General features: G+C 44.3%; 1 protein-coding gene across 5 annotated transcripts in view; it reads left to right on the top strand.

Moving 5' to 3' along the window:
* Positions 1–682: 682 nt before the first annotated feature.
* ATP11C (ATPase phospholipid transporting 11C) overlaps positions 683–14,806 on the top strand; it is a 50,479-nt gene continuing 36,355 nt past the window's right edge. For 4 of the 5 annotated variants that reach the window (XM_018070758.2, XM_018070759.2, XM_029959072.1 and 1 more), the window contains exons 1-6: positions 683–793; positions 5,447–5,566; positions 7,557–7,646; positions 11,737–11,817; positions 12,810–12,917; positions 13,522–13,650. In XM_018070758.2, coding sequence (XP_017926247.2) covers positions 779–793; positions 5,447–5,566; positions 7,557–7,646; positions 11,737–11,817; positions 12,810–12,917; positions 13,522–13,650 — 543 coding nt within the window. In that variant the 5' untranslated portion in view covers positions 683–778. The remainder of the gene's footprint in view (positions 794–5,446; positions 5,567–7,556; positions 7,647–11,736; positions 11,818–12,809; positions 12,918–13,521; positions 13,651–14,806) is intronic. The other variant, XM_029959074.1, reaches the window with a different exon arrangement.

Raw genomic sequence — 14,806 nt, 5'->3', positions numbered from 1 at the left:
AGTGCAGCCTAGTTTGGCTCTGCTGTTCCCCAGCCCATTGTCCTTGATGAAAGTGACCTTCCTACAAGCCCACATGGTCAGGCAGAACAATGTTGGGGCAGAGGGGACATGGGAACAGGCTCTTGTTGGGGCCCCTTGCTTGGATGTACTTGAACTTGCATGAAGGATGGTGTGATCTGGGTCAATGATGTTCTGCTAGAGCACATGATCTACCACTTTGTCATCCCCAACAGGGACTGAGGGCAAGGTCTGGGTATTGAACCTCATCACATGTTGATGGTGATTTTAAAAAACGCCAGGTATTGGTCCTTTTCTCATGACTCCTCTTTTGCTCTTGTTTGTTCTGTTGGTCTGGGGGCTCTCATGGTTACCCCTGCTGCCCCCTCACCACGGCTGAACCTGGCTTATCCCAGCAGTCACTCCTTGGTGATTGTGTTTTGTCTCTGGTTGAAATAGCAGCAGAAACTTCAACATAGGAGAAGGGATACAGGTTTAAACTTCAACTTTCTGCTTTGCCAAGGTACCAGCCTTCCCTATTTTGCTTAGGGTTGAGCATCTAAAGTCCTGTCCAGTGAGAGATGAGTTTCAAGCAGCCCACACCTTCAGCCCTTTCTCTTGGACCTATGAGCTCTTGGCATTTCAAATGGCAATGTTGGTTGGTTGTTTCCTTTCCAAGGTCTGTGCACGTTATTGACTCTTTCATGCAGGTTCGGGGAGAGCAGTGGGGTTGATCCCAGTCGATGGAATTCTCTCTCTAAATCAGGAGATCTGCCTAAATATGGGGTCAGCATGGGTAAGCATAGTCCAAACTGCTAAATTATTAAGGATATTCTCAAAGGATCGCCTTTACCTGCGCAGAAATCACTGAAAACAGGGAGTCTTAGAAAAATCGGCAAGAAAAATTTTCAATTAAAAATGTATCAGTTGGGCAGTGGAGTTGGTGTGCTGAGCGACTGCCCAAGGCTGATGGATGTTTTGGGGAGGTTATGGTAAATTTATGGAGGCTTTTTAAAATTGTGCATGCGTTCTTCTTTGTTCTTTTGGGGCTAAATGAAACAGGAGCTAGAACAGACTGTTTTGGGAGATGGTGTTATTTTTGCAGGCTTTTTTTTTTGTAAATCAGGTCGTCTTCTCTACTACATTTTTGATAAATGGAACAATATAGGAGAAATTAGACTTTAAACTATTCATGAGATTGAAGCCAAGTAATGTGATTTAATCTTTCTTTTGCCTATATTTAATATAAGCTGTGATTTCATTCAAATGTTTGAACTTTGTACTTACACCATATAATTATCTCTGGTTTTAGCAGATGACTTTTTTTTTAAATGCCTGTGGTTTTCATTAGATATGTTTTCTACGAGTTATTTGTGTTTACTTTGTGGCTTGAAGCTATCTTCAGCAAACATGAAAGCAGTGGTTTTTTTTATTAGTTAGTTCTGGTTTAGGTGCTTTCTGAAGCTCTAGTAAATCAAATGCTGGTGGGTTTTTTCCTTCTGCCACTGTGTGTTCTTTTGTTTTTTTTTTTCTGGAAACAGGGTCAGCAGGTAGCACACAACTTGCTTTCCATATGGGGCATATAATTATACACTGTGTTTTACAGCTGCTCTAGAAATAGTCCACTCAGAGTGGCTCCTTGTCAGCAGTGGCTGCAGGAGAGGTTCACCTCTCCTGTTGAACTCAGACTAACTCCATTAATTTTTATCCAGGCTTGCTAATTTTTACCCAGGTTTGCAACTTTTATCAAGGGCCATCCAGGTCCTGTACATGATGTTGTAATGGATTCGTAGAAACTGGGGACAGTGGGTGAAGAGGAGCCTCTCTCTGAGGCAGGGGACAGCTGTTGTGCTGGAGCAGGATGTCTCTGTGGGAGAAGGGCATAAATGGAGAGGGGAAAGAGGCACAAAGGGTTGCCAAACTGAGGTGAAGAATTTGGGGAGTGCTGTGGGCTGCAGATGTAATTCCGTTGTCTCTATGTAATGCTCCAAAAGCTTCAAGTCATAGATGATTTTGGGTTATTTATTAGTTGCAAGTTGCATCCATGGGTATTTTTAGACCTGATCAGATTTTTAGTCTGATACCTTCAAATCATATATGTTCTTATTTCCCCAAAAAAAAGTTTGTAGTGAAATGCCAAACTTCTACTGACCTTCCATGGGTGTATGGGTGCATGTAGATGGACTTTTTAAATTTGGACAGCGTAATAAAATAGTCATTATCCTTAATGCCTTGTTCTCAGAGCTGCTGCTCCTGGCAGTACATGGGCTTTATAAAAGGTGAGAGTAGGGGAAAGTCGGGTTGCATCAAATTACTTAACAGAAATACGTTCTGTATCTGAATTTCTCCATGATCTGAGGAGGACTGTGCTGCAGCAGCAGCAGCCCTTTGCCCATGCAGCAGAGTGTGCCTGCATCAGTGGTGATGATGTGGTTATTTATTACTGCAGCTGGACTCCTAGTCCTGCCCAAGGAGGAGAAGGAAGATGGAAAGTGAGCTGCCAACTTGAAGGATGTTCCTGGCAGAACAGCCTTGCTAGCCTCATCTTTATCTCTTATGATTTGTGTTTGGCTGTTGTCTTCCAGCTGAGCTCCTTCAGGAGAAATCTGGTTTGAATGCCCTGCTGAAAGATTGACTCGTTGATGGGCTTGGTTAGGCACTGGGGGAGTGGACCAGGAGCCCTGAACTGAAGCTTGAAATATTGCGGGAGAGACGCACGTCTTTGAGGCTGGTCTGCAGATGATGCAGACAGGATAGTGACTGCTCAAAAATACCTCCTTCCCTCCTTCCTCTCAGTTCCTGGTGTCTGCAGTGTCCCCTGGGCTGCTGCTGTGTGTCTGCCAGCTGCTGGGAGCTCTTCTGGATCGCAGGGACATGGTACAGCAGACAGATCTGAGGTCATCTACCAACATCCCCACATTGTCAAGCCTTGGTGGGATGATGCAGTGTGGCTTCCCCTGGCACTGTCCTGAGGTTGTGAGCAGTCTGACACTACTAATCCCTACAGATAGCTCTGGTTCTCCCAGCACTCATGCAAACACCACGCCTCAGGCCGAGGGAGGTGATAAAGTGCATATGAGGGGAATGCAATTGTTTGTTTTCTTGAATAATCCTTTTGGCAGACTTGGCTCTGAACAGCAGGAGAAACTCTGGCATTTGCCTGCACTGGCTCACTGCAGAGCTGTGGACCCTGGGCTTTATAGAACCCCACCAGGCAACGAGACAGCTGTTTGAATTCTATCCAAGTAATATTTTCTTTTTTTTTCATCAGAATTAAAATTTTTGATGAAAGGCGGTTGGAAAAGGTAATCTAAATCCTCTCTCTGCTAATCTGCATATTTTATAATTTTCCTCAAAGCCTGGCAGTTATTCCCTAAATCTCCCTGTAAGCCTCCGTTGAGAGCCATTATTAAGATGTAGCAATCTATTAGCGACCCAGCGAGAGGTCCAAGGTGGGTTCATCAAAATGAGAGCTTCTAATTGCTGTGCTGAGCCAACACCTCTCGCCTCAGGCGTCATCGTGGTATGTTTTCACTTTCTGGAAAGTGGAGAAGAGAAAGATGTGGTGTGAAGCCTTCCAGGGTGTAGGGTGGTGTGACACTGTGGGGTGGTTGAGGGAGTGGGAAACGAAATGCTGTGAGTGGTGGGAGCCTGGGCAGACCGGGGAATGATGACTGCTCCCTCTCCTGCCACCTCAGAGGGCTCGGATGCGTTGTGGAGTTACAGTGTTACTGTTGACATGGGGTTACAGTCATTCTTTGGAAAAGATACTTCCAATAAATAACTGAAGGGAGATGAGGGTGAAAACCCACCTAGGAGTTAGCAGTGCTAACCCAGTGAGCCTTGGTCAGCCAACACACCAGATCTGGGGTTTGGGTTCTCCTCTGCTCTGGGGCTTCATGTGCTCCATGCTTTCTATGGCTAACTGTGGATAGTCAGTAAATGCTCGTGTATATTTTTCCAGTAGTGCTTTAACCAGAACTTTATTGTTTCCATGCCAATACGTGTGTTTGGCAAATCCTCACCCCTGCTCCTTCCCCCCTGCTCTGCCAATGGTGCAGGCAGGGGAAGCTGTCACTTCCTCCCTGTGCTGGAGGGATGCTCGCCAGGCACGCCTGGCTCCAGATCCTTCACAGGGACACGACGGGGACTTCACACTTGGGGACACTCTGTCTCAACTCCCTGGTGCTGCAGTGGCGCAGATGAATGGCTCTGCCTCTCGCTCCTGGGGTGCAGGTTGGTGAGACCCACCTCCAGAACGCAGCAGATACATCAGGGAGCATTTTTTGGAAGATGTGCTGTTCACTGCTGCAGGCAGTGATGATGAGGCTGGGAAAGTGGTGGCATTCCCTAACTGGGAATGTGTGCCTGCCTTATCTGTGTTTGGGAGCTGCTGGAGGTGCTGGTGGCTGCTGCTGGATCTGTGTTGGGAGGTGCAGGGATATGGTGCAGGGTTGTGAGAAATTTCCATCTTCTGCTCTAAGCATCAGCTGCTGGAGGTTTGAGGATGGCAGTAGCAAGAGCAGTCAGCACAGCAAACCAGGTTTAATTAAAGATGGTGTAGACACGGGTGGGGAGCAGGGGGAAGGAAGCTGCTTCCTTTGGGCAGATCCTGCTCCTGGTGCAGCAGGATCAATTCAGTTGTTGCTGCTCCAGGTACACCTATTTTAGTTGTTTAAATTTTTGGTTTTTACACTTTCCCCAAGCAGCAGTTAGTCCAAGGCTTTGCTGTCTTAACATGTTTGCTTTCAGAGCACCTTTTCTCTAGCTGGGTTTTGTTTGCAGCTTGACAAGCTGCCTGTGATGAGCCCTTTGGACAACCGAGATGCGGAGCCAGATCCAGGGCACTCCATGAACATCTGTCTTTTAAGTAGAAGTAGACTTTTTCTAAGCTAAATCCAAAGTCTGTGTGTACCCAGTGTGGTGGTGAGACATTTTGCATGGACTTGAGGATTGGACAGGAGAGTGTGTGTGTAAAGGAGGCTGCAATTTCCATCATTCTTCGTGTGGTGAATAAACCCAAAGCTGAAGGACTTTCAGGTCAGAACTAGGAAGAGATATGCAGATGATAAAATATATTCCTTATCACTTCAAATTCTTGATAAAGATACATATTCTCCTTCAAGAAGGAGAAATTGCCTGGTATAGCCTGCAAGTATAGGCAGCAGATGTCTGGCATAGAGACCTATCCTGGTGACAGGCTGGGGTTCAGGGAGCTGATGGCTGAGCAGAGCTGGGCTGCAGGCTCAGCATGGTCTTGGTTTTGCTAAATGACCTTATGTGTTCTTCTTTGTGCTTTGAGTGAGACATAGAAGTGAATTTTTGGGTTTCTAGCTGCCTTATTTCCAATGAACAGCAGAGTGCATTGAGAAGCTGGAAGCTATTAACACAGATAATTAATTTTTTTGAGTTAAAAGCTAATTTCTCCCTTTCCTGGTTGCCCTGACAGTGTGCTGGGGAGGAGAAGCGGGTCGGTACACGCACCGTGGTGGTCGGGCACCGTCCTGTTTCAGAAACAGAGGCGTGTGTGGCACAGAAGTTCTGCGACAACAGGATTGTCTCCTCCAAGGTGAGCTCACTCTGCTTGTCCAGGTGCATAGTGGACATGCATTCCCTGCTCCTGTATTCACCCTGCTTTTATTTGGTGGTGGTTTTTGAAATAGAGAAACGCTGAGTTCCTCAGGGTTGGATGTAAAGGTCCCTTTGCAAGTGGAGCAGTGTGGTACGGACCCTACATGCAGCTCCAGTCACTCTCTTTGGCTTTTTTTTTTTTCTATCAATGCCAGTGGGGGTCTGTACAAGTTCCTTTCTTCTAGGCTGGATTGAGAGCAAAGCATACGGACACAATGGTTTTGGGAGGTTGGGGTAGGTGTTTTTGGTGGTGTCTTTTTTTTTTTTTTTAAGTTTTCTGGCATTGGCTTTGGGAAGAAAGGACAATTTAGATGTAATACAGTATGAGGTAACAGCAATCAGATTTGCAAAAGGGAGTGAGAATTGTTTTATTTTATAAATGGACTGAAAAATACAATTTCCCATTTTATTTTATTTTTTTTAATTCCATGGGATTTTTCTGTCTTGAGATAGGACAAAAATAACCATGCTCTGTTTATCCCTTTGGATGGAAAGGGGGAAACATTCATATGGTATTAATGCCGCTTTTGTTTATGGTGGAAAACTGTGATGACACCCATCTGCCTTCTGCTTAGCTTTTTTCCATGACATTCATGAAGCTATTTCAAAAGATTTGAGGCCAATTCGAGTAAAATATCAAACAAGTGGCATTCCATATTGTCAACACAGCTGGATACGTATCACATTCCTTAGGATTCATGATGCTCAGCATACACTCAGGCTTCAGTTTTGCTGTACTTGAGCTGTAAAGCGTGTTTTCCCTCTCCTTTCTCTTTTTATACATCTTGGCTCTTATCTGTTTTTATATGTCTATGCTGTCTGAGTTTATTTTGGGAAAAAGTTTTAAGTCTAGCCATGTTTAGCTTGTGTAGCATTCCCATTGACATTTCCCTGGCATGCAAGAGGGGGTCCTTCAGCGAGGACACCTTCCCCTGCTCCAGTTCCCTCTCTGACAAATGGTTTGTTTGAGCACTAATTTTAGTTCTTCCTTGATTTATTTTTGAATGTTGTGTCCTTGCTCTTTTTTTCCATTTATATTTGCTAGGCATGGGTGGTCTTACCTGACAAGTCTCTTTTATAATTAACTAGATATTGGTCTTGAGACTTGGCTGCTTATTCTTTTTTATTCCAGGCAGATTGAAAGATAGATATTACATGTTTGTTTCGTGGGCTTTTTGTTTGTTTTTGTTTGTTTCGTGGGCTTTTTGTTTGTTTTTGTTTGTTTCGTGGGCTTTTTGTTTGTTTTTGTTTTTCGTGGGCTTTTTGTTTGGTTTTGTTTGTTTCGTGGGCTTTTTGTTTGGTTTTGTTTGTTTCGTGGGCTTTTTGTTTGGTTTTGTTTGTTTCGTGGGCTTTTTGTTTGGTTTTGTTTGTTTCGTGGGCTTTTTGTTTGGTTTTTTTTAACAGAAAAGCATCTCTAAGGTGGTTTGGGTAATTTGGAAAAAAATCTCCACTGTGCATTATTTCTTAATGAAATCATATGTCTACAAATGCCTTTCTAGAAGTTGTCTGCTGAAGTAGATCCTGTTGCTTTTATTTTATTTTACTTTCACCATTTTCCAAATGTGTGGTTTGGGTTATTTTGACAAAAGGGAAATAGTTGTCCACTTTAAAGCAAAGAAACACAAATGCCCACACAACTGTGAGGCACTTCCAATTATTCCTACTCTGCTCCAGCAGAGAGAACTGGAGCTGGAATCTGAAGCAGGAACTTAGTGGCATGTCAGCATCCAGGTCCATCGTGCTCCTGGTTTTAGATCTGGGACCTGGACCTCTGCCTGGAGCTGCTCAGCTGCCTTGCTGTGGTTCTCCTTGGCACGTTAAAGGGAGAACTCCTTTCTTCTTTTGTGCAAATACTTTACATTTTGTAGCTCTAGTCCCGCTCAGTCACATCCCTTGGTTTGTTTGTGAGTCCCCCTCTCTCCCCACAGTACACCCTCTGGAACTTCCTCCCGAAGAACCTTTTTGAACAGTTTAGAAGAATTGCCAACTTCTATTTCCTGATCATCTTCCTCGTGCAGGTAAGAGCTTTGCTGCTGAGAGTGGGTTTTATTTTGGTACAGATGGTAAGCACAGCTTGAACAAGAATTGAGCTTCAAAACTGACTCTGTTTGTGCTTATAAGTGGTTTTGTTTCTTTTAGTTGGAAGCTGTGTTATAATTCTACCACACCATCCAGTATATAATAATAATTAAAATATCTAGGCCTGTCTGAGATGAGGTTTGAATGACTGCTGGAACACTGATGAACCGTCTTAACTCTAGCTGTTAAGATCAATCAACCAGTGAAAATACACTTGATGCTACAGAATCTATTTTTTTTGTCACAGTTACTACTTCTGCTGCATAACTCTATTTTCTGAAGTCACATGATATTTGTATGTCTCAGTTATCATGAGTTTCAGGGCAAGCAGGAGAGATAGGTTGTACTTAGTATAATTTAGAAAATGCGTAGGATGAGATTCAGTAACATGAAGTTTCAGGAAGCTGCTATGCATGGACAAAACAGCAAGTTTTTTTTACATGAATGAACTTTTCCTGCTCTGCTTTGTAGCTTGAGTTAAGGGGCAAATCCTGGGGAAGCCTGAATACTCATTTTATCTGTTCTGTCATCCAAGAAAAGCAAGCTGTCAAAATGCACTGGGGCAAAGGGAGTTTGAGAGAATCACCACAGTGCATTTACTCACCTTTTAAATCCTCAGGCCTGGGTCTCAGCGGACAGCCAGCTCTAGGGCTGAAAATAGGCATCAGAGCTGTACCCCAGCAAATGAAGTGGCATTGTGTGGCTACTGCAGAGATCCTTCTGTTAGGTGGCTTCTCCAGGGTTTTGGTGATTCAGGACTGGGGTATCACTCTCTCCTAGGCTGCTTATTTGAAAGATGAGTGCCTAAAATCTTTATCCTTACCGTAAAGAGTTATGATTTATAGTCATTTCGGTGGTTGCTGCAGAAACGGGGGATCCCAAGATAACAGCTGTGTGTGGCTCTTCCTGGCAGTGTGACATGAAAGGCCAATTTACTCCGGCGTCAGCTGGCTTGCCTCCATCTCTTCATTTCGCTGGCGTTGCTCCATTTTGTCAGACCCAATTTGTAATTTGCCTTGAACTGAAGCGATGCCCTGGAGTCGGGATGTCCTTTTTGTGTAGCTGGCCACTTAGTGACGCGGTATTACATTTTATCTATTGACCCTCTGGCCAGGAAGAATGTGGAATATTCCTGGTTATACTTACAGAGCGGGTCGCAGTCTAGCTGCTTGCCCATTTTAGACACAGGTGTGTGCAGGTGAGAGAAGAGCCTGATTGTTCCTCCTTCACTGTCTTCTGTGAGCACCTCTAAAATAAGGAAGCAGCCCTCATGGTCTATTAAAAAAATAACAAACCCAACCAAACAAAACCCAACCTGACAGCACTGATCCACTGGCTGCTGTATAGAGTAACCACCTGCCCCCAGGTGCTTCTGGAGATGTCACTTGCTTTAAAAAGCAGCCAGGGCCACTCCATTCATTTAAAATACCAAGGGTTGTACCTTGAAAAATACCATTGCTTAAATGTTTGTGCTTATCTTTAAGTTTCTTCAAATGAATTGAATTGTCTTACATGATTTGCTGCATGAGGAGTGAAGCATCACAGCACTTGGGGTATTTCCTGGTGCATCTACTCTACCTGTTGTGAAACCCTTTATTAAAACATTACATTGTGACTCCAGCTCTTTTGTCTCTCTAATACAAAATAGGTACATTGGGGTGGAACTGCTGTTAGAGACAAGCAGGGTTACAGATACAAATAGTTGTTTCTTTGTTTCATCTATTGCAACACTCACAGGAATCCGCAAGGAAACACCCAGTGGAAGGGATTGGTCTGGAGTGACTGAAGTCCAAGTGTGTTTGTAGACAGACCAAGCTGGTGGCAGTAAATAATTTAGGAGGTACCAGGAATGAAAAGTGTCCCTTTTGATTGATGGAGATGACTTCTACAGTGTGATTCTCAATCTCCTAAGGAATCACCCAGGAAGAATCTATTAAGTAACAGGAGGATTTTGTCACTTTTAAGTGGATCCAAATTAAGCTGTTGAAGTCCTAAACCAGTTCAAAAATAGCTTCAGAGCAGTCTGCCTTTGATGTTCTGGCTCACTGTTGATGTGTTCCTCAGCCTTCCACCAGCCACTGAGCGGAAGAGCAGTATCCAGCCGTGGGATGTGTAGGGTGTGCAATCTCCAAATACATAAAATGCTTATTTCAGGGAATTCATCTGATATTTGTGTTGACAGAAATCGTATTGTTTGTTTACATAAATACATGCAACTGTATCTTGTCCAGTGCAGAAAACTCTTCTGCTGGGCAACAGGAGGTCCTCTGCTTTGCCCTTCTCAGTCAAAGCTCCTCTTGGATTTCCAAGACCTGTCCAATTTTTGCAAGATAACTTTTGTCTGACTGGCCTAAACTTCAGTGATGTCACCCCAGTGAGAGGCCATCACGTGTGCTGTGTGCAGTGTGTCTGTGTGACACTTGGCACTATCCTCACTCGAGGTTTTTCCTCCAAAGTCTGGTTTCTACCAGACTTTCTGCTTGGAGACATTTTACACCCATTTGAGTGAGCCAGGGCTTTGTGTTCCTGGAAATATTTGTGGTGTTTATCTTAGTTTACCCTCCTGCTACTTAACTCATACGCCACTTATATGGCTGCTTCTTATGTTGTATCTCTTCCACTTCAGTATCCTCTGACTTTTCTCTTTGGGTTCAGTAGTGCAGGGTAATATTGCAGTGTACAGCACTTCATAGTCAAAAATGTCCACGTAGCCAGTAAGAGGAGTCCTGTCTTTAACATGGCATTTTATGGGCAGTCTGAAACAATAAATATACAGATGCTGCTGTTTTTGAGTGTGTCAGGGAAGCACAAACAAGAGACAAAGTCCCTTTGTGGGGACACAAAGCCTTTCTGCTGAATTTCCCCATCCCTTTCACCACAGAGCTCATCATCTGCCTCTTGTGCTCCCGTTCTCTCTGAGGGCAGCAGGAAAAAGGGCCAATTTATTGTACCCTGGTTTGGAAGGTGGGGCAAGGGTGCAGCTTGTCCTCCTGTTCTGCTGTTCTTACCCTTTAGGCCAAGTCTGGATGCAGTCAGAAGAAACAGTGGTTTCCCACAGCCTGAAGGTTTATTTAATGGTGATGGGGCTTGTTCTTTGCCACAGGGCTGGCTCGAGCACCTGAGCGAGCTCAGGAAGGATTCACCTATGTGCCCTAAGGCCCCTGTGTAGTCATGGTGCTTAAATTGTGCTCTGAAATCCCAATTTGAGAGCTGAAAGACATAGCATGGATTTCTGTTCTATTCCGCTGTATATCTAATAGGCAATTTGGGCTGATGTGTGTTATTTTTAACCTTCAATTGTCAGTGGTTCAAGATGACTTGTACTGTCCTCCCTTTCATAGCCAGAAGTGATTTAAGGTTCAGATGTGCCCTGTCTCCACTGCCAAACTGGAGAAAGGACCTTCCTGTGGCTCAGTGAGGAATGAGGGTGGTTGTCACTTCTTTCATTGCTTCTGCCTCTACCCCATCCTCGTCCTCTGCCATGGTCCTCTCCAGCACACCCTGTGATGGGAGTGGGATTGCTGGCATTCACCCTTTGAATAGTTGCATTTAGCCCATCTCCAGCAGCCTATTCACTCAAGCTTTTGTTTCCTGCTAGAGCAAGGTCAAGTTTAGGCTTTAAGCTGCTTCCGGTAGGATTTTTCCCACTGGAGGCCATCCCATGATCTTCAGGAGCAAGTATTGGAGTCTCCTTGTGATGGAGAAGGGCACTCCTGGGGATGCCTGTGCTGGTCCTTCTCATGTGCCCCTTGGAATTGTAGAATGACTCATGGAATGGTTTGGGTTGGAAGGGATCTTAAAGATCATATAATTCCAACCTACCTGCCATGGAATGTCACTCAGTAGATCAGTTTGCTCAGGACCCCATCCAACCTGGCTTGAACACTTCCAGGGACAAGGCCCTTCCTTCCCTTCCTTCTCTGCTGGGCTCTGACTTGCCTCCAGTGGGATGAGCCCCTTTTTCCCCCGTTACCAGGGTTTTGGTTTCTTCTGCTACCTGTCAGCAGTACATGTTTTTTTTCTCTGCAGGTTATAGTGGACACCCCAACCAGCCCAGTGACCAGTGGCCTCCCGCTCTTCTTTGTCATCACTGTCACAGCTATCAAACAGGTACAGATGTCAGTGTGGGGAGGAGAAGATGCTCTTTGGGACATGTAGAGAAAATGATGAACATGTATTTAAATATACTCAGAAGTCACCAACTTGGACTGGTAGGTTAGGCAAACCCTTCTTAGAGGGTGAGACACGTGCACTGGTGCTTCTCAAGAGAGACTGCATTTCAAGAGTGGTTATTGGTGTCTCTTGTTTTGGCAGCGTAAAGCATCTCTGCATGTGCTGTTGTAAGCAGGCCATGAGGGTCAGTAAAGCTCACTGCTGTAGTTCTGGTGTTACTTGAATGTTTTTTCCCTTTTTAGAAATGCTCTGTGGGTCTTTGCAGACATGTGCTCCAAGTATAGCCCACGCTCTGCTCCCGTGTTGGTAGGTGGAAAGGACAGGTTCTGTTCAACCACTCAGCTAGTCCTGAACACATGTAATCCTCCCTCATCTTGCGGTGTGAAAAGACCTTTTTCCTCCCATCATATGCACATGTGCCATTTAAAATTTCCTGATTTGAATAATAAAAGAAGCTTCTCCTACAGTGGCCGGAAAGAGAGCGCTAGAATAAAATCTATCTACTTCAAATCTCAATGTTTTATTCTTCCAGTAAAGACTGAAGAGGAAGAGTCTCATCCTGCGTTACCATAGGAAAGAGTTGAGGGCTGCTAAGTGTATTATTCATATTATCAGCCTGTTCTTGCTAATGCTGAGAATAATAGAAGTGTGTTTCAGTAGTTTGGCTGCTCATTGCATGCCCCGCATATAGATTATTTTTGTGTGTTATTTTAATCTGTTCTGAATCTGTCAAATATGCATATGAAGTTTTTAAAATAAATTGATTCAGTCTGAGCTACTCTGGTTGATGTTTTGTCAGGCATGAAGGAGGTCTGAGGACCGCTTGATATATTCATTGTTTTAATCTGTCCCTCCACAGCCTCACTCATCCTTTTTCATTAGTTTACTTGCTTCATTATGAGCTTTGTTGCCTGTGTCTGTGTGCCTAGGGGTACGAGGACTGGCTGAGGCACAGAGCTGACAATGAAGTGAACAAGAGCAATGTCTTCGTTGTCGAAAATGCAAAGCAAGTGCGGAAAGAGAGTGAAAAAATCAAGGTAACTGTTAACTCACACGTGGTTATCGCTGAAGCTGATGGGAACACAAAGGTCTGTGTGGTAAGGAGACAGGGACAGGGGAGGAGGGAGGTACTGGGTTAGAGCTGCCCCAGCCTGCTCACTTTCAGATGAGATGCTTCCCGAGCTGTTCCTGCTTAAGGAGTGAAGCTGCCTTTGATTGCTTTTGAAAAGCTGTCTCACAAAAGCTGAACTGGGGCTGACAAGTGACAGATCTGTCAGCGTTTTGCACTTCTCCAGGACAGGCAGTCCTCTTCTATTTCCAACTCTCCCAAGGACACCAGGAAAGTACACTTAGCTTTGACGTTAATTTATCACGCCACACTTCAGACAAGTACAGTTTCTTGCTCCATCAAGATTTAGCAGAGAAATAAACAGTAACTGTGCCATGTGGATGCTCTGATTTGGTGATGGGCTGGATCACCCTGTAGGGCTTGTTGGGTGATGCTTAAGGACCCAACACCTCTTGAACCCCAATTTACCTTTTTAGCCAAGGTGATTTCTTCTAGGCTTTGAGAGAAGCTAAATCATAACCATCTCATAACAACTGAGAGGACTTTTCATGTAAATATTTTCCATCTTCTAGGTTGGTGACATAGTAGAAGTGAAAGCAGATGAGACTTTCCCCTGTGACTTGATATTTTTGGCCTCCAGCAGCATTGATGGGACCTGTTATGTCACTACAGCGAGTCTTGATGGCGAGTCCAATTTCAAGGTGAGAGGAATGGATGGGGCAATGTGTGGGAGGTGGTCCTTTGGTACCTGGAGGTGCCACTGCTTCCATGACAGAAGGGTGCACTTAACTGGAGTGTGCTCCCACGGAGCCCATCCCTGTGGCTGCATGGCTGCATTTAACAGCTCCTCCCTCTTGTCTGCTTCCAGTGCGTCAGCACTGAAGCCCTCAGAGATTGTTTGTGCTGTGTTTTGTCTCCAAGAGCCATTTCTGCTGGCAATGCCCCAAACTGTATTGATATTTATCAATACAGCTTCACTGCCTTACTGCCCACCACAGGAACATGTTAGTGCTTCCCTGCTCCAGCTGCACATTGCGAGGTCTGGAGCATCAGTAAAGCAGTGCCTGCAGCTCTTCAGCTCCCTTTCCAGTACCTGCCAACGTGCCTGTTACTTAACCGAGCATTTCCAGTGAAACTGGGGACTTTTTCAGGCAGTATGTCCAGATTCATTTGGGGAATTTTTCACCAGTGTGAGAAAAGCGTCGCTTCTGGGATTTTTTTCTCCCTTTCCTTGAAGCAAGAAGTGAAATTTAATACTAGTCTTGCTCAGGATGAATCTCTTCAGTTTATTTTCTTTCTTACTCTCTAATCTAGGGAAAGAAGCAACAGTAAAAAACTGTATAAAAAATTATCAAATTATCTGTATAAAAAATTATCAAACCCAAGTGCACCCAAATGTTTGCACTTGGGTTTGATAATTTTTTATACAGATACTAGCAGCTGCAGTAGTAAGACTGGAAGATACTTTAAAATTACATAATTCATTCTGGCACACTCTGAAGTCATTGGGAATACCACTGTGGATCTGATAAGTGTTATCTGGGGTTTGTGGCTCATCTCTATTGTTGGCTATTAATTGGTTCTGGATAACTTGTGTAGGAGCTGATGCAGTGCTGGTGCACTGTACTGGTTCCACTAGTGAAGAGGAGTTGGAGCTTTGAAGTGGCTTGAGGCTAAAAATGGATAACCATATTAAAAAGGCTACTGCTTATTTTTGTCAGGTGTATTATATGCATGAGTTCACATTACTTTTGCAGAGTCTTGGGTCTTAGTAACTTGTGAGTCTGTAAGTGTGATGCTGAGTTTCTATATCAAGCACTGTGTTGTGTTTTTCTTGGTTTGCAAATTCCTGTAGGT

Source organism: Manacus vitellinus, unplaced genomic scaffold (genome assembly GCF_001715985.3).
Source record: "Manacus vitellinus isolate BGI_N305 unplaced genomic scaffold, ASM171598v3 scaffold_19_pilon, whole genome shotgun sequence".
NCBI lineage: Eukaryota > Metazoa > Chordata > Aves > Passeriformes > Pipridae > Manacus > Manacus vitellinus.
The sequence above is the reverse complement of the archived record's forward strand: the minus strand, read 5'-3'. Positions and strand labels throughout refer to the sequence as shown.